At 45.8% G+C, this 24330-nt stretch overlaps 1 protein-coding gene across 1 annotated transcript in view; it reads left to right on the forward strand.

Annotated features, from left to right (window-relative positions):
- Positions 1-20503, forward strand: part of WDR89 (WD repeat domain 89) — a 33387-nt gene extending 12884 nt beyond the window's left edge. The window contains exons 2-3 of the mRNA XM_063948672.1: positions 7736-7916; positions 18371-20503. Of these exons, the coding sequence (XP_063804742.1) occupies positions 18404-19564 (1161 nt within the window). The 5' untranslated portion in view covers positions 7736-7916; positions 18371-18403 and the 3' untranslated portion in view covers positions 19565-20503. The remainder of the gene's footprint in view (positions 1-7735; positions 7917-18370) is intronic.
- Positions 20504-24330: the final 3827 nt, after the last annotated feature.

Genomic DNA, 24330 nt, shown 5'->3' on the forward strand with positions numbered 1-24330 from the left:
ATCTCAACTGGACACCATTTCTGTATGCCCTCTATACTGCCCTGCATTTCTGATTCTGTTATCTACCGCCCTGCGTATGTTCAAAGGCGTGCAGAGGTTAACGGGGCGTAGCCCCTAACGACGGTGTGAAGAGCGCCCGTAGGGCGCGATGAATCACCTAGTATATAATATACAGTGTATATACTTTTTCTTTTTTTTCTGCAAATGATGGTGCACATTACCAGTACATGTGATAAAAAACTGTATATTTGCATTTGGTGTGTGCAAGATAAGAAAAGATGACAAGTTCCTGTTTTGTCACAGACAGCCTTCAAAATCCACAGGTAGACAACAAGTGGAAGTTGATGTTAAACGCCTACATAAATGTAGTGTGGCTGATGTGTCTTCATTTGAATTTTAACTAAAAAAACGCATTTCAGATGCCAGTGCCCAGGGGGACACACCATTAGATAACTTCTGCTGATCTGATACATTCTCTGAACCGACACATCGATGATCAGATCGATTTGCACCAATAGTCACGGAGCAGAAGTGTGTACTTCATTCAGTGGGAATGTGATAGGGTACATCGGGTGATTGGCACTATGATAGTGTGTAGCCGGCTTAAGTATGTTAATCACTAAACTGCGTTCTTGTGTCAACTGCTTCTTGTACCTTATTTTACTAAAACAACATTTTAGTTATTTTTCTGTGAGTCATGAAGCTTTGATTAAATATTTGGAACTCTTGCCAATGAGAGGAACAGCAAGTGCTGAACAGTTCTGTTCATATACATCTAAAACAAGGACATTAATGTTTGCCTCTGGAAATATAAAGCAGTCCGCATATTTAGAACAAAAGAGAGAATGTTGATGTTATGACCCTGTTGTTGACATGTCTACATTCATCATGTAGACAGTGATGAAATGTTGACGTTTTGTCCCGGTGTGAAATACTCAGTTTAATGAACACTCATAACTGCTAATTTGTGCAAGTAACCCATTTCTGGAGAATATAGTTCTCAAAAACAGCAGCTGTCATTTTAGATGACCGTGTTTATCCTGTGGACTTCAGGCCAAATCTTATCAGTCGGGATACAAACAGGCAAAATACTTACCCCCTCTCACGCTGGAATGCCGGTGTCGGTCATGTAACTGCCAGTATCCCGACGAGTGGTATTTCATACTGAACCCTATATAGAACTCATAGCTGAGGCCTTCATTTTTACTGTACTGAGTTGACTTTCATTTTCTTTTTTTCCGTACTTATCCTGTTACACAATATCACTCTAAAACCACATATTAAAGTTCCTTGATATACATCCTTTCTTGATGAAAATTTGAATTGAATGAATTGCTATGTTTCCTGTATCATACATTCAAGCCCCATTTTGTAACTCTCTAAGGCTGGGTACACACTTAGATAATTTCTCTAACGTCCTAGTGGATGCTGGGACTCCGTCAGGACCATGGGGAATAGCGGGCTCCGCAGGAGACAGGGCACATCTAAATAAAGCTTTTAGGATCACATGGTGCGTACTGGCTCCTCCCCCTATGACCCTCCTCCAAGCCTCAGTTAGGTTTTTGTGCCCGTCCGAGAAGGGTGCAATCTAGGTGGCTCTCCTAAAGAGCTGCTTAGAAAAGTTTTTTTAGGTTTAAATCTCAGTGAATCCTGCTGGCAACAGGATCACTGCATCGAGGGACTTAGGGGAGAGATTTCCAACTCACCTGCGTGCAGGATGGATTGGAGTCTTAGGCTACTGGACACTTAGCTCCAGAGGGAGTCGGAACACAGGTCCTCCTGGGGTTCGTTCCGGAGCCGCGCCGCCGATCCCCCTTACAGACGCTGAAGACGGAGGTCCGGAAAGCAGGCGGCAGAAGACTCCTCAGTCTTCATGAAGGTAGCGCACAGCACTGCAGCTGTGCGCCATTGTTGCTACACGTCTCACTGATTCAGTCACGGAGGGTGCAGGGCGCTGCTGGGGGCGCCCTGGGCAGCAATATTAAATACCTTTTAGTGGCAAAATAAATACATCACATATAGCCATTAAGGCTATATGTATGTATTTAACCCAGGCCAGTTTTCTTAAAACCCGGGAGAAAAGCCAGCCGAAAAAGGGGCGGAGCTTATTCTCCTCAGCACTCAGCGCCATTTTCCTGCTCAGCTCCGCTGGTGAGGAAGGCTCCCAGGACTCTCCCCTGCACTGCACTACAGAAACAGGGTAACAAAGAGAAGGGGGGCATAATTTGGCGATATTGATATATTAAAAGCGCTTATATCAAAAACAACACCTTCTAGGGTTGTTTATATACATTTATAGCGTTTTTGGTGTGTGCTGGCAAACTCTCCATCTGTCTCCCCAAAGGGCTAAGAGGGTCCTGTCTTCGATTAGAGCATTCCCTGTGTGGCTGCTGAGTGTCGGTACGTGTGTGTCGACATGTATGAGGACGATGTTGGTGTGGAGGCAGAGCAATTGCCGGTAATGGTGATGTCACCCCCTAGGGAGTCGACACCGGAATGGATGGCTTTAGTTATGGAATTACGTGATAATGTTAGCACATTACAAAAGTCAGTTGACGAAATGAGACGGCCGGAAAACCAGTTAGTACCGGCTCAGGCGTCTCCGACACCGTCAGGGGCTGTAAAACGTCCCTTACCTCAGTCAGTCGACACGGGTACCGACACAGATGAATCTAGTGTCGACGGTGAAGAAACAAACGTATTTTCCAATAGGGCCACACGTTATATGATCACGGCAATGAAGGAGGCTTTGCAGATCTCTGATACTGCTGGTACCTCAAAAAGGGGTATTATGTGGGGGGTGAAAAAACTACCTGTAGCTTTTCCAGAATCAGAGGAATTGAATGACGTGTGTGACGAAGCGTGGGTTAACCCAGATAGAAAACTGCTAATTTCCAAGAAGTTATTGGCATTATACCCTTTCCCACCAGAGGTTAGGGCGCGCTGGGAAACACCCCCTAGGGTGGATAAGGCGCTCACACGTTTATCAAAGCAAGTGGCGTTGCCGTCTCCTGATACGGCCGCCCTCAAGGATCCAGCAGATAGGAGGCTGGAAACTACACTGAAGAGTATATACACACATACTGGTGTTATACTGCGACCGGCAATAGCCTCAGCCTGGATGTGCAGTGCTGGGGTAGTGTGGTTGGATTCTCTGACTGAAAATATTGATACCCTGGATAGGGACAGTATTTTATTGACTCTAGAGCAATTAAAGGATGCTTTTCTTTATATGCGAGATGCTCAGAGAGATATTTGTACTCTAGCATCAAGAGTAAGCGCGATGTCCATATCTGCCAGAAGAAGTTTATGGACGCGACAGTGGTCAGGTGATGCGGATTCCAAAAGGCATATGGAAGTATTGCCATATAAAGGAGAGGAATTATTTGGGGTCGGTCTTTCGGACCTGGTGGCCACGGCAACTGCCGGCAAATCCACTTTTTTACCTCAGACCCCCTCCCAACAGAAAAAGACACCGTCTTTTCAGCCGCAGTCCTTTCGCTCCTATAAAAACAAGCGACCAAAAGGACAGTCTTATCTGCCGCGAGGCAGAGGAAAGGGTAAGAGAGGGCAGCAAGCAGCCCCTGCCCAGGACCAGAAGCCCGCCCCGGGTTCTACAAAGCCATCAGCATGACGCTGGGGCTTTACAAGCGGACTCAGGAGCGGTGGGGGGTCGACTCAAGATTTTCAGCAATCAGTGGGCTCGCTCACAAGTGGACCCGTGGATCCTGCAGATAATATCTCAGGGTTACATGTTGGAGTTCGAAAGGTCTCCCCCTCGCCGGTTCCTAAAGTCTGCTTTACCAACGTCTCCCTCAGAAAGGACGTCGGTTTTGGAAGCCATTCACAAGCTGTATTCTCAGCAGGTGATAGTCAAGGTACCCCTCCTACAACAGGGGATGGGGTATTATTCCACACTATTTGTGGTACCGAAGCCGGACGGTTCGGTAAGACCTATTCTAAACCTGAAATCCTTGAACCTGTACATACAGAAATTCAAGTTCAAGATGGAGTCACTCAGCAGTGATAGCGAATCTGGAAGAAGGGGACTTCATGGTGTCCCTGGACATCAAGGATGCTTATCTGCATGTCCCAATTTACCCCTCACACCAAGGGTATCTCAGGTTCGTGATACAAGACTGTCATTATCAGTTTCAAACGCTGCCGTTTGGTTTGTCCACGGCCCCTCGGGTCTTTACCAAGGTAATGACCGAAATGATGGTTCTTCTACGAAGAAAAGGCGTATTAATTATCCCTTACTTGGACGATCTCCTGATAAGGGCAAAGTCCAGAGAACAGCTGGAAGTCGGTGTAGCACTAACCCAGGTAGTGCTTCAGCAACACGGGTGGATTCTGAATCTTCCAAAATCTCAATTGACCCCGACAACTCGTCTGCTGTTCCTGGGAATGATTCTGGACACGGTTCAGAAAAAGGTGTTTCTCCTGGAGGAGAAAGCAAGGGAGTTATCCGAACTTGTCAGGAACCTCCTAAAACCAGGAACTGTGTCAGTACATCAATGCACAAGAGTCCTGGGAAAGATGGTGGCTTCTTACGAAGCGATTCCATTCGGCAGATTCCATGCACGGACATTTCAGTGGGATCTGCTGGACAAATGGTCCGGATCGCATCTGCACATGCATCAGCGGATAACACTGTCACCAAGAACAAGGTTGTCTCTCCTGTGGTGGTTGCAGAGTGCCCATCTGTTAGAGGGCCGCAGATTCGGCATACAGGACTGGGTCCTGGTGACTACGGATGCCAGCCTACGAGGCTGGGGAGCAGTCACACAGGGAAGAAACTTCCAGGGCGTGTGGTCAAACCTGGAGACGTCCCTTCACATAAATATACTGGAGCTAAGAGCGATCTACAATGCTCTAAGCCTGGCAAAATCGCTGCTTCAGGGTCAGCCGGTGTTGATCCAGTCGGACAACGTCACGGCAGTCGCCCACGTAAACCGACAAGGCGGCACGAGAAGCAGAAGAGCAATGACAGAAGCTGCAAGGATTCTGCGCTGGGCGGAGAATCATGTCATAGCACTGTCAGCAGTGTTCATCCCGGGAGTGGACAACTGGGAAGCAGACTTCCTCAGCAGACACGACCTTCACCCGGGAGAGTGGGGACTTCATCCAGAAGTCTTCCACATGATTGTGAACCGTTGGGAAAAACCAAAGGTGGACATGATGGCGTCTCGCCTCAACAAAAAATTGGACAGATATTGCGCCAGGTCAAGAGACCCTCAGGCAATAGCTGTGGACGCTCTGGTAACACCGTGGGTGTACCAGTCAGTGTATGTGTTCCCTCCTCTGCCTCTCATACCAAAGGTACTGAGAATTATACGGAAAAGAGGAGTAAGAACAATACTGGTGGCTCCGGACTGGCCAAGAAGAACTTGGTATCCGGAACTTCAAGAGATGCTCACGGAGGATCCGTGGCCTCTACCTCTAAGAAGGGATCTGCTTCAGCAGGGACCTTGTATGTTCCAAGACTTACCGCGTCTGCGTTTGACGGCATGGCGGTTGAACGCCGGATTCTAAAAGAAAAGGGCATTCCAGAGGAAGTTATTCCTACCTTGATTAAGGCTAGAAAGGAAATGACTGTACAACATTATCACCGCATTTGGCGGAAATATGTTGCGTGGTGTGAGGCCAAGAAGGCTCCAACGGAAGAATTTCAATTGGGTCGATTCTTACATTTCCTGCAAGCAGGATTGTCTATGCGCCTAAAATTGGGGTCCATTAAAGTTCAAATTTCGGCCTTATCAATCTTCTTCCAGAAGGAATTGGCATCAGTGCCTGAAGTACAAACTTTTGTCAAAGGTGTACTACATATACAACCCCCAATAGTGCCTCCAGTGGCACCGTGGGATTTGAACGTAGTTTTGAATTTTCTCAAATCTCATTGGTTTGAGCCTCTAAAATCGGTAGATTTAAAATACCTTACATGGAAGGTAACCATGCTATTGGCCCTGGCTTCAGCCAGGAGAGTTCAGAGTTGGCGGCTTTATCATACAAAAGCCCATATCTGATTTTCCATTCGGACAGGGCAGAACTGCGGACACGTCCTCATTTTCTCCCTAAGGTGGTTTCGGCTTTTCACTTGAACCAGCCTATTGTGGTGCCTGCGGCTACTAGCGACTTGGAGGACTCCAAGTTACTAGACGTTGTCAGAGCATTAAAAATATATATTTCAAGGACAGCTGGAGTCAGAAAATCTGACTCGTTGTTTATATTGTATGCACCCAACAAGATGGGTGCTCCTGCGTCTAAACAGACGATTGCACGTTGGATCTGTAGCACAATCCAACTTGCACATTTTGTGGCAGGCCTGCCACAGCCTAAATCTGTAAAGGCCCACTCCACAAGGAAAGTGGGCTCATCTTGGGCGGCTGCCCGAGGGGTCTCGGCATTACAACTTTGCCGAGCAGCTACGTGGTCAGGGGAGAACACGTTTGTAAAATTTTACAAATTTGATACTCTGGCTAAGGAGGACCTGGAGTTCTCTCATTCGGTGCTGCAGAGTCATCCGCACTCTCCCGCCCGTTTGGGAGCTTTGGTATAATCCCCATGGTCCTGACGGAGTCCCAGCATCCACTAGGACGTTAGAGAAAATAAGAATTTACTTACCGATAATTCTATTTCTCATAGTCCGTAGTGGATGCTGGGCGCCCATCCCAAGTGCGGATTGTCTGCAATACTTGTACATAGTTATTGTTACAAAGATCGGGTTATTACTATTGTTGTGAGCCATCTTTTCAGAGGCTACTTCGTTTTTTGTTATCATACTGTTAACTGGGTTCAGATCACAAGTTGTACGGTGTGATTGGTGTGGCTGGTATGAGTCTTACCCGGGATTCAAGATCCTTCCTTATTGTGTACGCTCGTCCGGGCACAGTACCTAACTGAGGCTTGGAGGAGGGTCATAGGGGGAGGAGCCAGTACGCACCATGTGATCCTAAAAGCTTTATTTAGATGTGCCCTGTCTCCTGCGGAGCCCGCTATTCCCCATGGTCCTGACGGAGTCCCAGCATCCACTACGGACTATGAGAAATAGAATTATCGGTAAGTAAATTCTTATTATTTGCATGATTTGCCATATTGGAATGACACCCATGATTGTGTGCTCCCGCGGGTAGTGTGCGTCCTTCTCCTGTTGGCCATGCTGCATGGCCAACCAGAAGATACTGTGTGCAACAAGATGTTCCGTCTTTCATTAGATTGCTTAGTGTGTACCAGCATTCTGGCATGGTGCGGGGTGAATGGAAATTGCACCGACCATCAACCTGATTGCCGGTTGTCCTAGTGCAGGGCTGGCCAAACCGGTCCTCGAGATCTACCATCCGTTCATGTTTTCCAGGCCTCCTGGAGATCTGTAGTATTGTCAGGTAGGAATGAATGCAGCACATCTTAATTAGTAATGACTACACCTGTGCACCAGCTAGGAGGTCTGGAAAATGTGAACTGTTGGTAGATCTCGGACTGGTTTGGTCAGCTCTGTCCTAGTGTGTACCCAGCCGAAGACGTCCATGTGGTTTTTATCTCGACTGAATTTTTTTTTAAAAAGACACTGCAAGGTCCAATGTTAACGCTGTTTCAGATTCTTCTTTATTTTCACTGTGTATAGCACACACTCTCATATTGCATCAGTCCTGCTAGAATTTTTACTATTTCAGTAAATAAGAATCTTTCACTACAATATCAACTATTTCCTAAACTGTTTTTCTGCTGTGTTTTACAGTTTGCTGCTCAGTTTATCACCACCACTATTACCCCACTTGCGTTACGCTGAGGAGGACTGACATGTTAGAGCCGCTATGGTAGCCTGATGTCTTGCGTGCGCATTGGTAGGCTGCAAGCAAAAATACGACTGATGCACATCCCGTGAAACTGACAAAGGGTGTTCTAGCAGCAAGTCACAGGTAATTGATTCGGCCCCTATAACATACCCATACACACTTTGGGCGGGATATAACAACTGAATATCGCCCTATCTCCCGTCTAAAGTGATGGGAGATTGCGGGCGATATTCAATTGTATTTTATTTTTTTTATTCTGCAGAATCTGTAAAACCCTTCGAACTCCTATCTGCATTAATGTGACTAAAATTGGGGAAATCAGACTGGCATGAACTACAAAGTAATGTCTTCCCTAACTACAAAGTAATGTCTTCCCTGCTTTTATATAATTGAGAAAGTGAAATGTATTTATTTTCTTTAGAATATATGCAGAAATTTACTGTGTACCAACTGACCTCTAAGAAGAATTTGTATGGAAATGACAAAAGCCAGTCTGAATCATTGTGTGTTATTAGGAAGATATCCTATTTCCTGTCTCTCTGATGACATAGATCTTCCAGGTCTGTCTATGAAGCTTGCAAACCATTTCCTGTTCTTTTAAGAAAGAACATGGTGCCTGCAGTTTGTAAGTGGAATACTTAGAATGCTCCTAAGATTCCAATGACTTTTTTTTTTTTTTTTTTTTAATTATTTTCTTGTCCTTGGTATATAGGTGTAAAAAACGTTTACTATTTAACAATTTTTCTCTATCGTCCTAGTGGATGCTGGGGTTCCTGAAAGGACCATGGGGAATAGCGGCTCCGCAGGAGACAGGGCACAAAAAGTAAAGCTTTAGGATCAGGTGGTGTGCACTGGCTCCTCCCCCTATGACCCTCCTCCAAGCCAGTTAGATTTTTGTGCCCGGCCGAGAAGGGTGCAATCTAGGTGGCTCTCCTAAAGAGCTGCTTAGGAAAGTTTAGCTTAGGTTTTTTATTTTACAGTGAGTCCTGCTGGCAACAGGATCACTGCAACGAGGGACTTAGGGGAGAAGAAGTGAACTCACCTGCGTGCAGGATGGATTGGCTTCTTGGCTACTGGACATCAGCTCCAGAGGGACGATCACAGGTACAGCCTGGATGGTCACCGGAGCCTTGCCGCCGGCCCCCTTGCAGATGCTGAAGTAAGAAGAGGTCCAGAATCGGCGGCAGAAGACTCCTCAGTCTTCTAAAGGTAGCGCACAGCACTGCAGCTGTGCGCCATTTTCCTCTCAGCACACTTCACACGGCAGTCACTGAGGGTGCAGGGCGCTGGGAGGGGGGCGCCCTGGGAGGCAAATGAATACCTATTTTGGCTAAAAATACCTCACATATAGCCTCCGGAGGCTATATGGAGATATTTAACCCCTGCCAGAATCCGTTAAGAGCGGGAGACGAGGCCGCCGAAAAAGGGGCGGGGCCTATCTCCTCAGCACACAGCGCCATTTTCCCTCACAGAAAGGCTGGAGGGAAGGCTCCCAGGCTCTCCCCTGCACTGCACTACAGAAACAGGGTTAAAACAGAGAGGGGGGGCACTAATTTGGCGATATGCTTATATATATATTAAAATGCTATAAGGGAAAACACTTATATAAGGTTGTCCCTATATAATTATAGCGTTTTTGCTGTGTGCTGGCAAACTCTCCCTCTGTCTCTCCAAAGGGCTAGTGGGTCCTGTCCTCTATCAGAGCATTCCCTGTGTGTGTGCTGTGTGTCGGTACGTGTGTGTCGACAGGTAGGAGGACGATGTTGGTGAGGAGGCGGAGCAATTGCCTGTAATGGTGATGTCACTCTCTAGGGAGTCGACACCGGAATGGATGGCTTATTTAGGAAATTACGTGATAATGTCAACACGCTGCAAAGTCGGTTGACGACATGAGACGGCCGACAAACAATTAGTACGGTCCAGACGTCTCAAAAACACCGTCAAGGGTTTTAAAACGCCCGTTTACTTTAGTCGGTCGACACAGACACAGACAGGGACACTAGAATCCAGTGTCGACGGTGAATAAACAAACGTATTCCTTATTAGGGCCACACGTTAAAGGCAATGAAGGAGGTGTTACATATTTCTGATACTACAAGTACCACAAAAGAGGGTATTATGTGGGATGTGAAAAAACTACCATAGTTTTTCCTGAATCAGATAAATTAAATAAAGTGTGTGATGATGCGTGGGTTCCCCCCGATAGAAAATTATGGGCGGTATACCCTTTCCCGCCAGAAGTTAGGGCGCGTTGGGAAACACCCCTTAAGGTGGATAAGGCGCTCACACGCTTATCAAAACAAGTGGCGGTACCGTCTATAGATAGGGCCGTCCTCAAGGACCAGCTGACAAGGCTGGAAAATATAATAAAAAGTATATACACACATACTGGTGTTATACTGCGGCCAGCGATCGCCTCAGCCTGGATGTGCAGAGCTAGGGTGGCTTGGTCGGATTCCCTGACTAAAAATATTGATACCCTTGACAGGGACAGTATTTTATTGACTATAGAGCATTTCTATATATGCGAGATGCACAGAGGGATATTTGCACTCTGGCATCATGAATAAACGCGATGTCCATAACTGCCAGAAGATGTTATGGACACGACAGTGGTCAGGTGATGCAGATTCCAAACGGCACAGTATGGCCGTATAAAGGAAGAGGACTTGTTTGGGGTCGGTCCATCGGACCTGGTGGTCACGGCAACTGCTGGAAAATCCACCGTTTTTTACCCTAAGTCACATCTCTGCAGAAAAAGACACCGTCTTTTCAGCCTCAGTCCTCTCGTCCCTATAAGATCATATCTGCCCAGGGATAGAGGAAAGGGAAGAAGACTGCAGCAGGCAGCCCATTCCCAGGAACAGAAGCGTTCCACCGCGTCTGACAAGTTCTCAGCATGGCGCTGAGACCGTACAGGACCCCTGGATCCTACAAGTAGTATCCCGGGGGTACAGATGGGAATGTCGAGACGTTTCCCCTTCGCAGGCTCCTGAAGTCTGCTTTACCAAGTCTCCCTCCGACAAGGAGGTAGTATGGGAAAAAATTCACAAGCTGTATTCCCAGCAGGTGATAATTAAATTACCCCTCCTACTACAGAAAAGGGGTATTATTCCACACTATATTGTGGTACTGAAGCCAGAAGGCTAGGTGAGACTTATTCTAAAAATTTTTTTTTTTGAACACTTACAAAGGTTCAAGTTAAGATGAAGTCACTCAGAGCAGTGATAACGAACCAGGAAGAAGGGGACTATATAGTGTCCCGGGACATCAGGGATGCTTACCTCTATGTCCCAAATTTGCCCTTCTCACTAAGGGTACCTCAGGTTCGTGGTGCAGAACTGTCACTATCAGTTTCAGACGCTGCCGTTTGGATTGTCCACGGCACCCCGGGGTCTTTACCAAGGTAATGGCCGAATTGATGATTCTTCTTCGAAGAAAAGGCGTCTTAATTATCCCTTACTTGGACGATCTCCTGATAGGGGCATAGTCCAGGGAACAGTTGGAGGTCGGAGTAGCACTATCTCGGATACTGCTACAATCAGCACGGGTGGATTCTAAATATTCCAAAATCGCAGCTGATCCCGACGACACGTCTGCTGTGCCTAGGGATGATTCTGGACACAGTCCAGAAAAAGGTGTTTCTCCCGGAAGAGAAAGCCAGGGAGTTATCCGAGCAAGTCAGGAACCTCCTAAAAACAGTGCATCATTGCACAAGGGTCCTGGTAAAAATGGTGGCTTCCTACGAAGCAATTCCATTCGGCAGATTTCACGTAAGAACTTTTCAGTGGGATCTGCTGGACAAATGGTCCGGATCGCATCTTCAGATGCATCAGCGGATAACCCAATATCCAAGGACAAGGGTGTCTCTCCTGTGGTGGTTATAGAGTGCTCATCTTCTAGAGGGCCGCAGATTCGGCATTCAGGATTGGATGCTGGTAACCACGGAGCCCAGCCTGAGAGGCTGGGGAGCAGTCACACAAGGGAAAAATTTCCAGGGAGTGTGATCAAGTATGGAGACTTTTCTCCACATAAATATACTGGAGCTAAGGGTAAATTTATAATGCTCTAAGCTTAGCAAGACCTCTGCTTCAAGGTCAGCCGGTATTGATCCAGTGGGAAAAACATCACGGCAGTCGCCCACGTAAACAGACAGGGCGACACAAGAAGCAGGAGGGCAATGGCAGAAACTGCAAGGACTTTTCGCTGGGCGGAAAATCATGTGATAACACTGTCAGCAGTTTTTCATCCCGGGAATGGAAACTGGGAAGCAGACTTCCTCAGCACGACCTCCACCCGGGAGAGTGGAAACTTCATTGAGAAGTTTTTTCCACATGATTGTAAACCGTTGGGAAATACCAAAGGTGGACATGATGGCGTCCCGTCTGAACAAAAAACGGGACAGGTATTGCGCCAGGTCAAGAGACCCTCAGGCAATAGATGTGGACGTTCTGGTAACACCGTGGGTGTACCAGTCGGTGTATGTGTTCCCTCCTCTGCTTCTCATACCTAAGGTGCTGAGAATTATAAGACGTAGAGGAGTAAGAACTATACTCATGGCTCCGGATTGGCCAAGAAGGACTTGGTACCCGGAACTTCAAGAGATGCTTACAGAGGTCTTATGGCCTCTGCCGCTAAGAAGGGACTTGCTTCAGCAAGTACCATGTCTGTTCCAAGACTTACCGCAGCTGCGTTTGTCGGCATGGCGATGGAAAGCCGGATCCTAAGGGAAAAAAGGCATTCCGGAAGAGGTCATTCCTACCCTGGTCAAAGCCAGAAAGGAGGTGACCGCACAACATTATCACCACGTGTGGCAAAAATATGTTGCGTGGTGTGAGGCCAGGAAGGCCCTACAAAGAAATTTCAACTCTGTCGTTTCCTGCATTTCCTGCAAACAGGAGTGTCTATGGGCCTCAAATTGGGGTCCATTAAGGTTCAAATTCGGCCCTGTAAATTTTCTTCCAGAAAGAATTGGCTTCAGTTCCTGAAGTCCAGAAGTTTGTCAAGGGAGTATTGCATATACAAACCCCTTTTTTGTGCCTCCAGTGGCACTGTGGGATCTCAACGTAGTTCTGGGATTCCTCAAATCACATTGGTTTAAAACCAGTCAAATATGTGGATTTGAAGCATCTCACATAAAAAGTGACCATGCTCTTGGCCCTGGCCTGGACCAGGCGAGTGTCAAATTGGTGGTTTTTTCTCAAAAAAGCCCATATCTGTTTGTCCATTCGGACAGGGCAGAGCTGCGGACTCGTCCCCAGTTCTCTCCCTAAGGTGGTGTCAGTGTTTCACCTGAACCAGCTTATTGTGGTGCCTTGCACCTACTAGGGACTTGGAGGACTCCAAGTTGCTAGAAGTTGTCAGGGCCCTGAAAATATGTTCCAGGACAGCTGGAGTCAGAAAATCTGACTCGCTGTTTATACTGTATGCACCCAACAAGTTGGGTGCGCCTGCTTCTAAGCAGTCGATTGCTCGTTGGATTTGTAACACAATTCAACTTGCACATTCTGAGGCAGGCCTGCCACAGTCTAAATCGGTTAAGGCCCATTCCACAAGGAAGGTGGGCTCATCTTGGGCGGCTGCCCGAGAGGTCTCGGCATTACAACTCTGCCGAGCAGCTACGTGGTCAGGGGAGAACACGTTTGTAAAATTCTACAAATTTGATATCCTGGCAAAAGAGGACCTGGAGTTCTCTCATTCGGTGCTGCAGAGTCATCCGCACTCTCCCGCCCGTTTGGGAGCTTTGGTATAATCCCCATGGTCCTTTCAGGAACCCCAGCATCCACTAGGACGATAGAGAAAATAAGAATTTACTTACCGATAATTCTATTTCTCGGAGTCCGTAGTGGATGCTGGGCGCCCATCCCAAGTGCGGATTATCTGCAATACTTGTACATAGTTACAAAAATCGGGTTATTATTGTTGTGAGCCATCTTTTCAGAGGCTCCGCTGTTATCATACTGTTAACTGGGTTTAGATCACAAGTTGTACGGTGTGATTGGTGTGGCTGGTATGAGTCTTACCCGGGATTCAAAATTCCTCCCTTATTGTGTACGCTCGTCCGGGCACAGTACCTAACTGGCTTGGAGGAGGGTCATAGGGGGAGGAGCCAGTGCACACCACCTGATCCTAAAGCTTTACTTTTTGTGCCCTGTCTCCTGCGGAGCCGCTATTCCCCATGGTCCTTTCAGGAACCCCAGCATCCACTACGGACTCCGAGAAATAGAATTATCGGTAAGTAAATTCTTATTTTTTTTTTATTAATATACTGACTAGATCACGGTGAACAATGGAGAAAATAAGTCTGAATAACAAATAAACAAAGAGGCATCAAGTCCGAATAAACCCCCCCCCCCCCCTCCCAGCTAAAATGTGATCTATTTTTGAAGAATAGCACTGCTAGGGGTATATTCAATTAAAGTCGGATCCATTCCGACATGCATTTGTCGGAATGGATCCGACAACCCCTATTCAAGTATAATCTCAATTCAACTTTTTCAAGTCGAATTGAGATGAGAGAACAGGAAGGGGGAACCGCGGGGAGATCAGCGGTGACAGCCGCCGGAGATCAGCGCTACAGTAGCGCTGCAGGAGGTTGTCACACAGCCGCCCGACCTCACGGCAGTGTCCACCCGGCTCCAGCAAGCGTGACCTCACTTGCTGGAGCCGGGTGGAAGCTGCCGTGAGCGGCGCGGCTGTGTGACATCTTACTGTAGTGCTGATCTCCCCTGTATGCCCGCGGCTGTCCCCCCGTCTCCCTGCGCCCTCTCCTCTACACTCGGGTCCCACATCTCAGTCCAACATTTTTTTTTATGTCGGACTGAGATGGTCGAAAAAAGGGGGCCAAAACCGACACAAGCACGTGGATAGGCAGCTATTCCGCCGATCCATGTGCTTTTCGACAAGTTGAATTCCTCGACTTGTCAAAAAGCATTGAATAGGTCGAATCACGTTTCGGCCTTAAAAAGTCGAAAAAACTGCCATCTTTTCGACAGACGGCAGTTTTTGACACCAATTGAATATACCCCTTAGTAAGAATAGAGAACTCCAGCATACACAACATTAAGATAGACCATAGAAACATAATGGAGAAAAGGAGAACCACTGTGGTGGGTGCCTAGGATAGTAAAGTGTTTGGCTGTTACAGTGCAAAAGAGGAGACGTCGTGGGGAGTGGATAACCAAGGGCTCCGTATTTTGTCAAGTGATTTAGAGGCTTGATTAATAATGTTAGTCATATACTCCATGCGATAAATGTCTCCTATTCAGAAGAGTAAAAAGTAGTATTTTAACCTTAAGGAGAATTTTAAAGCCAGTATATAGAGAACTGCAAAGAAAATGTACACATGCTACATATAGGGGTCAATCCAATTAGGTGCGATTTGGGAGATGTTACTTGAAACTCAGACATTCGCACAAATGCGCGCTCTGGAGAATTCTCAAATCTATTTAAAATGGAAGGTTGTAAAAGTACTGGAGATTTTTAAATTGCTTGTTTGTGCATTAAAAAAATAAAAAAAAAGTTCTAAGGTGTATATTGAATTAAAGTCTGATCCATTCCGACTTGTATTTGTCGGAATGGATCCGACAACCCCTATTCTATCTCATCTCAATTCGACTTTTTCAATTGGGTGGAAGCTGCTTTGAGCGGTGCAGGTTTGTGACATCCTGCTGCAGCACTACTGTAGCGCTGATCTCCCCTGTATGGCCGCCGGCTGTCGCCGTCTCCCTGCGGCTCTACCCCCTCTCCTCCTCTCGGTCCGCATCTCAGTCCGACATCTTTTGATGACGGACGGAGATGGTCGAAAAGGGGTCCAGAACCGTTTTCGACACACGCATGTGGATCGGCAGCTATTCCGCCGATCCACATGCTTTTCGACAAGTCGAATTGATCGACTTGTCGAAAAATTTAGAGATATATTGAATAGGTCGAATCAGGATTCGACCTTAAAAAGTCGAAAACTGCCGTCTTTTCAACAGACGGCAGTTTTCGATTTCAATTGAATATACCCCTAAAAAGCAAACTTTTTTTTCTTTTTCTTACTTTTTATAGGGAAAACATTAAAAATGCAAAAAAAAAAAAAAAGGATTTAGGGGTTCTTTGAGGTGACTTAAGAAAAATATTAAGCAATTATTTTTCGAAAAATATGAGGTGCATAAAACAATGAAAGTTGCTTTTGAGGCCGCCTTTTTTTTCCCCCTCCTTCCCCCCCCTTCCCCCCCTGTTAAATCCACCAAAAATGACATGGAATTATTGGACTAATTCAGCTAATTGGAGACTTCCTATTGCCTAATTAGTGATTAGGAAAAGATGTTCTGTAAGGTGTCCCGACATGTTAACCTTAAAATAAGGAATTTCTCTACCATCTCTGTCATGAGGTGCGAATGAGAACTGCAACTTGCACCTAATAGGATTGACCCCACAGTGTTCATTAAATGAATCTGTGGGGCAGATTTATTAAGACTAGTGAAGTGACAAAGTGGAAGGTGATAACACACCAGCCAGTCAGCTCCTAACTTCCATGTTACAGGCTGGGTTTGAAAAATTGAAGTTAGGATCTGATTGGCTGGTGCGTTATCACCTTCCACTTTATCACTTCACCAAGCTTAATAAATCTGCCCCTGTAAATGTAAACATCTCGTTAAATCCTGGCATGAAAAATTATGCGTGTCAATTTAAATGTAAAAAAATAACCTATGCAATATACTGCATCCCATTCAGTGACCATTTATGTTTCAAAATGTAAGTGGTTTGTGTTAATAATAATTCTCTGAACACATACTCCAGTCTCCAGTCGTTGTCATATTTCATACTCCTGTAGTTAGGAATATAGGCTGTCTAGGCTTAATCTCCACGCTGCGGATTATCCTTAATCTGCCTGGTCATAGGTTTACAAATCTCAATGTCACACACAGCCTGTTATTGCATCCTCTCTCCTCTGTCTAGCCATACAGCCACAGAAACCATTTCATCCTGTTTCACTGGGTAACATACTTCTCAATTAACATAAATTTGTGCCCTGTTTTGTTTTTTGTTAATGAGTGGATTTGGCACCAATGTAATCATTGTGGCTAATATTGGTCATGCCAAGAGCATCTGCCTATCCGTCCCGGCAGCTGAATGCACTCCTAGTCACCTGCATGGCGCACAGATAGGCTGAACAGATAGAGAAAGGCCTGAAATGTTATATGTAATGCATCCTGTGTGAGTCTATCATTAGAGTCGGTGTCACCCAGTGCTGACCTGACTCTGGCAGCGAGCCCGGACGTTTCCTAAGGTTGCATTACTCCAATTTCACACCAAAAAAAACTGCTAATAAAGCACACTTAGCGAATATAATATGACTGGTATTTAAGAGCTGTAATAAACTGAGTTAAACGGCAAAGTGTGAAACACTACAAATATCATTGCCTAGCTCTGTTAGATTTATGGACGAGGGCAAACTAGATGCATGCAAACGGGCCTCGTGAATTGAAATTAGTTTTTATAGTCTTTCTTTATGCACTTTATTTCCCATTACAGCTAATTTGTGCACTTGTTGCCTTACTTGTTACTCATGTACACTAACAGTGGGTTTCCAGGGTGTAATGTTGGCTTATATATAGCCGCAGTACTCAACAAATAGGTCTAACACGTATTATTTTGCTCAGTGTGCATATACAGGTTGAGTATCCCATATCCAAATATTCCGAAATACAGAATATTCCGAAATACGGACTTTTTTGAGCAAGAGTGAGATACTGAAACCTTTGTTTTTTGATGGCTCAATGTACACAAACTTTGTTTAATACACAAAGTTATTAAAAATATTGTATTAAATGACCTTCAGGCTGTGTGTATAAGGTGTATGTGAAAGATAAATGATTTGTGTGAATGTACACACACTTTGTTTAATGCACAAAGTTATAAAAAATATTTGCTAAAACTACCTTCAGGCTGTGTGTATAAGGTGTATATGTAACATAAATGCATTCTGTGCTTAGATTTAGGTAACATCACCATGATATCTCATTATGTTATGCATTTATTCCAAAATACAGAAAAATCCGATATCCAAAATACCTCTGGTCCCAAGCATTTTGGATAAGGGATACTCAACCTGTATCATGTTGCAGTAGAATATAGGTGATCCACTTGTGAAATAATTATCAGTAATGATCGTATATAGGTGTGTGAGACGAGCTGATTTGACGCATTTACTAAAGCCCTAGTTTTGGAGGGCCAGAGGGCTAACCACCTCCCCATCACCCGGTACGAAGAGCGTCAAGGGTTTGTTTTAAACCAGGGATGATATACCTTCGGCCCTACAGCTGCTGTTGAACTACACCTACCAGCATGCCTTGCTACAGTTTTGCTATTTGGCCATGCTAAAACTGTTGCAGGGCATGCTGGGATGCGTAGTTCGACTGCTGGAAGGCCGAAGGTTCCCCATCCCCGCTTTAAACAATTAACTGGGTACTCGTGCCTATAGACATTTGCAATCATCTATAACATGCTAAAATGTGAATTTCACAATAAAGCACTTTACTTAAAACCTATAGCGCTCACATTATCTAATGTCCTTTATTATATTTTAGGTCTGAGAGGAGAAAAATAAATTTTGCTTCACCATGGAAGGTCTAGAACAGCAGCTTTCGAATCTCCACATAGTGAAACGTTCATGTATAAAAGACAGCACAACTTACATACTTGACATCGATGAGTCAAAATCGGTGGATGAACAAAACCATCAGACTGCTGCAGTATTGTGTTCCAATAAATCGATTAAATTATACACAAAGGAAAGGATGGTCTGTCTCAGAGAATTTAATGCACAGCCTGGCGTGCTGAGCGGTGTTCGGTTCTCTCACTCAAATAACGATCTGCTGTTCTCTGCATGCAGTGATGCTACTGTAAAACTTTGGGACGCTCGAGTGAATGGTACAGGAGCTGTCCAGGTATACACCGGCTACCCTTCTAATGTTTTCATTAGCTTTGATATCAGCTGTAATGACCTTGTTGTCTGTGCTGGCACCGAGAAAGTAGAAGACGACTCTTTCCTGGTCTTCTGGGATGCAAGATATAGTTCGGACTCCAAATCTAAAGAACCTCTTGGAGTTTACTCAGAGTCTCACAATGATGACATCACTCAAGTGCGATTTCATCCAACCAATCCAAGCCTGGTGGCATCTGGTTCCACAGATGGCCTTGTTAATGTGTTTGATCTAAATAAAGATAATGAAGATGATGCATTAGCTACCACTTGCAATTCAGACTCCTCTGTGAATGTTATTGGATGGGCAGGAAAGGATTACAAGCAGATATATTGCTTGACGCACGATGAAGGCTTCATTTGGTGGGACCTTGCACAGGTGGATACGGAGGAACCCATTACTCTCTCGAAAGTGGAGGATATGAGGGAAAAAATTACTGCTTGTAACATTGAGTATCTTATTGGGGGCCTTTACCATGAAAAAAAGGATGAATTGTTACTTGTTGGAGGATCTCACACCGGCGACATCAACCTGCTAAGCTGTGATTCTGATAAGGTGGCACATGTGAAAACTCTACACGGTGGCCACTCTGCGACCGTACGTTCATTCTACTGGAGTGTAGACGACGAATCTTTGCTAACTGGTGGAGAAGACGCGCAGCTGCTGCTATGGAAACCGACCGCCAAGGACTCCTCGCCACAAAAGAGAGACACCATGAAAATGTCTTCCTCCTTACAGCAGGGTGTACTAGTGCACAAAACCAAATCCTACTCCTCCAAGAAAAAAATGACGGGCTGAGTTTTGCGGAATTTGTTTTCTAAGTGGGCTCTCATAATGTTTTATGTAAAATGGCGTTGTATACAGCTTAAATGGGGCTTCCTGTCTTGAGCGCCAGTTGAGATGGTTGCATGGAAAAAGAGGTAGGTACCATAAAGTGAGAAGTGGCTGCTGCGTATGTCTCTTGTAGAGATGCAGCTGACCTGTCCACACAGGTCCCAATGCAGAATTGAGTACAAGTTGATCTTGATTGCTCTTTCATCGCTTGCAATGAACTATGGGCCTGATTAAGTGTTGTACACAAACCCAATGGTTTGTGTACAACACTGATAGTGGGAGATGGCTGCATGCACAGGAGCTGTACTGGGCAACGTATGTGCAGGTCTTCATCTGCGACATCGCTTGCAGCACCCCCAAGCAGCAGCAAGATAGGCATTCAATGGCCCTTTGGGGACAGGGACGGCAACGGTGAGCAGTTTACAAGACAGAGGCGTGTTGTAGTCGTGCCGAAGCCAGGACTGCGTCTTCCAATGCAGATTTCCTGGCCCCGGCAGTGTGGAAAACACTGACCATCCTGCCTAAATTAGGTATACTCGGATGGCCGATGTTTTCACAGATGCTGTGTCATTACAGAAGCAGACAGGAGGCGTATATATGTACAGGACACCACCTCCGGCTTCAGCGTGCATCCGCAGCAGCCACTGCTACATGGCGTATAACTAAGAATCGGGCCCTGAATGCGCACTTACAAAAAAAAGCACCTGACAGCAGGTGATTTTACGCTTCCATGCAATGCTGTATGGTGGCTAGTTCCACTGATATGCCTTCCGTAAACGTGGTCTATGTATAGTAATACCCAGCTGTACTTCAGTTGTAAGTGGAGACATGCTAGAGGTGCATACTTCTCTGCATCCCCCTTAGTGGTGTGCACGTGGGGGTAATTCCAAGTTGATCGCAGCAGGAATTTAGTTAGCAATTGGGCAAAACCATGTGCACTGCAGGGGGGGGGCAGATATAACATGTGCAGAGAGAGTTAGATTTGGGTGGGTTATTTTATTTCTGTGCAGGGTAAATACTGGCTGCTTTATTTTTACACTGCAAATTAGATTGCAGATTGAACACACCCCACCCAAATCTAACTCTCTCTGCACATGTTAAATCTGCCTCCCCTGCAGTGCACATGGTTTTGCCCAATTGCTAACTAAATTCCTGCTGCGATCAACTTGGAATTACCCCCTTGGTTCCAGACCATTTGCATAGCAAGATAAGCTGCAGAGGGGTGTGTGCTCAACCCATAGTGGTCTCAAATCAATAACTTGGAAGAGAAACTTTAACATATCATTTTTGTAACAGACGACTGGCTAGTGCTCTACTGAACAGATGAAACATATTTTAATGATATCCGATAAAAACGGTTCCCTTCCTTTTTTTTTTATTTTAATTTTTTTTAAATATCCTGGTACCAGTTTAAGAACGATCACCCCAGCAATAGAGGGGATCTGAAGCATTGGAAAAGATATGCGTGTAGTGCACACTGGGGTCAATTCTATTCGGCAACTTAAGAATAGCGCCGGGAATTAGCTCCCGACGCTATTCAATTCAGCTCCAGTTAAGTCGGCGATGTCCCGTTCTCGCCGACTAAACAGGTTGAATTGTCGGGAGAACGGGCATTCTCCGACTTAACTCCCCGGCGCGAGGCTGATTCCCAACAGAATCAGCCTCGCACCGGCCGCGAGGCAGCACTTTTGTCGGGTTTCTTCTCTCATCCCCCGGGGATGAGAGAAGAATTCCCGACAATTGCGGGTCACTAGCAGCTGAATTGAATAGCGTCGGGAGCTAATTCCCGGCGCTATTCTTAAATTGCCAAATAGAATTGACCCCATTGTATTATAGAGGTGGTCAAGAGCAATTTCTAGTGACTAGGGAAAAAAAGAAAAAATAGGTGTTGCTAAGCATGTACTTTATATTAAATCAAAATGTGACGTACTGACAAATCCATTTTAACAATCGTTATGTATGGGGTTTTTTAAAATTCTGTATAGGTAATCTGCATTTTCACAAGGACTCCTGTGTATGTACCCTCTACTATACAGTTGTACGTGGTGTGTGTCACTACTACTACTCGGAGTAAAAGCACAGCATGTAAGACGGGCATGGTCATCCAGCTGTTGTGAAACTACAAGTCCCAGCATGCTTTACCAGCTGATCAGTGGAAAGTATGCTGGCAAAGCATGCTGGGACTTGTAGTTTCACAACAGCTGGAGGGCCACGAGTTTGACATGCCTGATGTAAAACACATCCACAGAGAAATACTTTGACATAAGTTTTTTTAAAAGTAGATTTTAGCTGTAGCTCGTGTGATGTGGTGTTGCATTAGTAAAGCATTTTAATGTTTTTAAATGTATTTTTTAAGAAACCTATTTTAGTGATCGTTGCGTATTTCTATGAATCTGCGCCTGTTTAGTAAGCACAGTGACCTTAATTTATGAGCATGTAGTTGTCCTAAGGGAGTTTCATCCCACAGCTACACAGTAGCCAAACCAGATGGGTGACGTATAGCAAAGACCGTCGGAACTGGGTATGTACATAAGGTACTCCCTGCAGAAGTAACCTACACCCCACTGACACCATTGCCATAAAATGACTTATTCCTAATCTGTAATTACAAAGTTTTTCCCAAGGGTTCTGTCATTCCTGGACTTGTCAACATTTACCTTTAGAGAGTGCTGTGATTCTCAATATTTCAATAAAACCCTTTATACAGTGGTGCGTTGTTCTTATTACCCCACACGTCACTTTTACGTCTGACCTCTGAAGTTAGACACCCACATACGTATTACATGCACTGCAGTAAGTTGTATACGGGTGTAGCGTAATGTTGACTCCAGTAGGATCACTGATTCTGGTGTCACACTGTGCAGCTTGGCTATTTGATGCCTATTTAGGGTAGGTGGCCATCTCCGGCATGCAGGAGATATCCATAAAATGTTCTTCTAGACCAGGGAAGGGGTACCTTCGGCCCTCCAGCTGTTGCTGAACTACACATACCAGCATGCCTTGCAACAGTTTTGCTACTTGGCCATGCTAAAACTGTTGCAGGGCATGCTGGCATGTGTAGTTCAATAGCTGAAGGGCCCCCCATCCCTGTTCTAGACTTATGGTGTTGAGGAGCGCTCACACAGCAAGTTTGGGCTAATATGGTCTAAGTTAGGCCTGGCCAACCTGTGGCTCTCCAGCTGTTGTAAAACTACAAGTCCCATCATGCTTTGCCACAGTTTTGCTATTAGGGAATGCTAGAACAGTGGCAGAGCATGCTGGGATGTGTAGTTTCACAACATCTGGAGAGCCACAGGTTGGCCTGGTCTAAGTGACCACGTGCTGGTTCGTGTGTGTGTGGCTGTAAGTATGCTTGGTGTGATTATATATCCAGATCAGTGGAATGTTATTACTCATTCTCCACATAATTAACAAGGTTATAATAGGCGTTTACACCTGACTTTGCCTTGGCCTAATCACTCCCCTAAATATGACTCTGGAGTTTCCTGTCAATGACTCAGCTGATAGACTGCCACTGCCACATAATTTGGCAATACAAGTAATAATTAGAAATGTTCTTGTGAACCTTTTCTGAAAATAAACGAAAATGCGATGACTTATTATTATTCCCTTAGGTCTGTTAACTGTAGTATACTGCCACCACCTGGCAAGCGTGTGCACCTGACCTGCAGTGCGTAGGGGGGGCTGATGGTAGAATGCGCCATTGATCAACTTGCGTTCAAAAAGATGTTTGCAAGTTATACCCCTTTTCCACTAGCTAAATTTACCCGTGTTTCTCTAACGTCCTAGTGGATGCTGGGAACTCCGTAAGGACCATGGGGAATAGCGGGCTCCGAAGGAGGCTGGGCACTCTAGAAAGATCTTAGACTACCTGGTGTGCACTGGCTCCTCCCACTATGACCCTCCTCCAAGCCTCAGTTAGATTTCGTGCCCGGCCGAGGTTGGATGCACACTAGGGGCTCTCCTGAGCTCTTAGAAAGTTATAGTCTTAGAATTTTTTTTTTTCAGTGAGACCTGCTGGCAACAGGCTCACTGCAGCGAGGGACTAAGGGGAGAAGAAGCGAACTCGCCTGCTTGCAGCCGGATTGGGCTTCTTAGGCTACTGGACACCATTAGCTCCAGAGGGATCGACCGCAGGCCCTGCCTTGATGTTCGGTCCCGGAGCCGCGCCGCCGTCCCCCTTACAGAGCCAGAAGCAAGAAGATGGTCCGGAAAATCGGCGGCATGAAGACTCTGTCTTCACCAAGGTAGCGCACAGCACTGCAGCTGTGCGCCATTGCTCCTCTCACACACTTCACACTCCGGTCACTGAGGGTGCAGGGCGCTGGGGGGGGCGCCCTGAGGCAGCAATAAAAACACCCTGGCTGGCTAAAATACCTCAATATATGGCCCCAGGGGCTATATATGAGGTAAATACCCCTGCCAGAATTCCATAAAAAACGGGAGAATAGGCCGCGAAAAAGGGGCGGAGCCTATCTCCTCAGCACACTGGCGCCATTTTTCCCTCACAGCTCGGCTGGAGGGAAGCTCCCTGGCTCTTCCCTGCAATTCTACAGTACAGTAAGAGGGAAAAGAGAGGGGGGGCATTAAAATTGGCACTGTATACAGTATATTATATAAAAGCTATTAGGGACATAACTCAGTTAGTCCCTGTATATATATAGCGCTCTGGTGTGTGCTGGCATACTCTTACTCTGTCCCCCCAAAGGGCTTTTGTGGGTCCTGTCCTC

This window comes from Pseudophryne corroboree, chromosome 12, assembly GCF_028390025.1.
Source record: "Pseudophryne corroboree isolate aPseCor3 chromosome 12, aPseCor3.hap2, whole genome shotgun sequence".
Classification (NCBI taxonomy): domain Eukaryota; kingdom Metazoa; phylum Chordata; class Amphibia; order Anura; family Myobatrachidae; genus Pseudophryne; species Pseudophryne corroboree.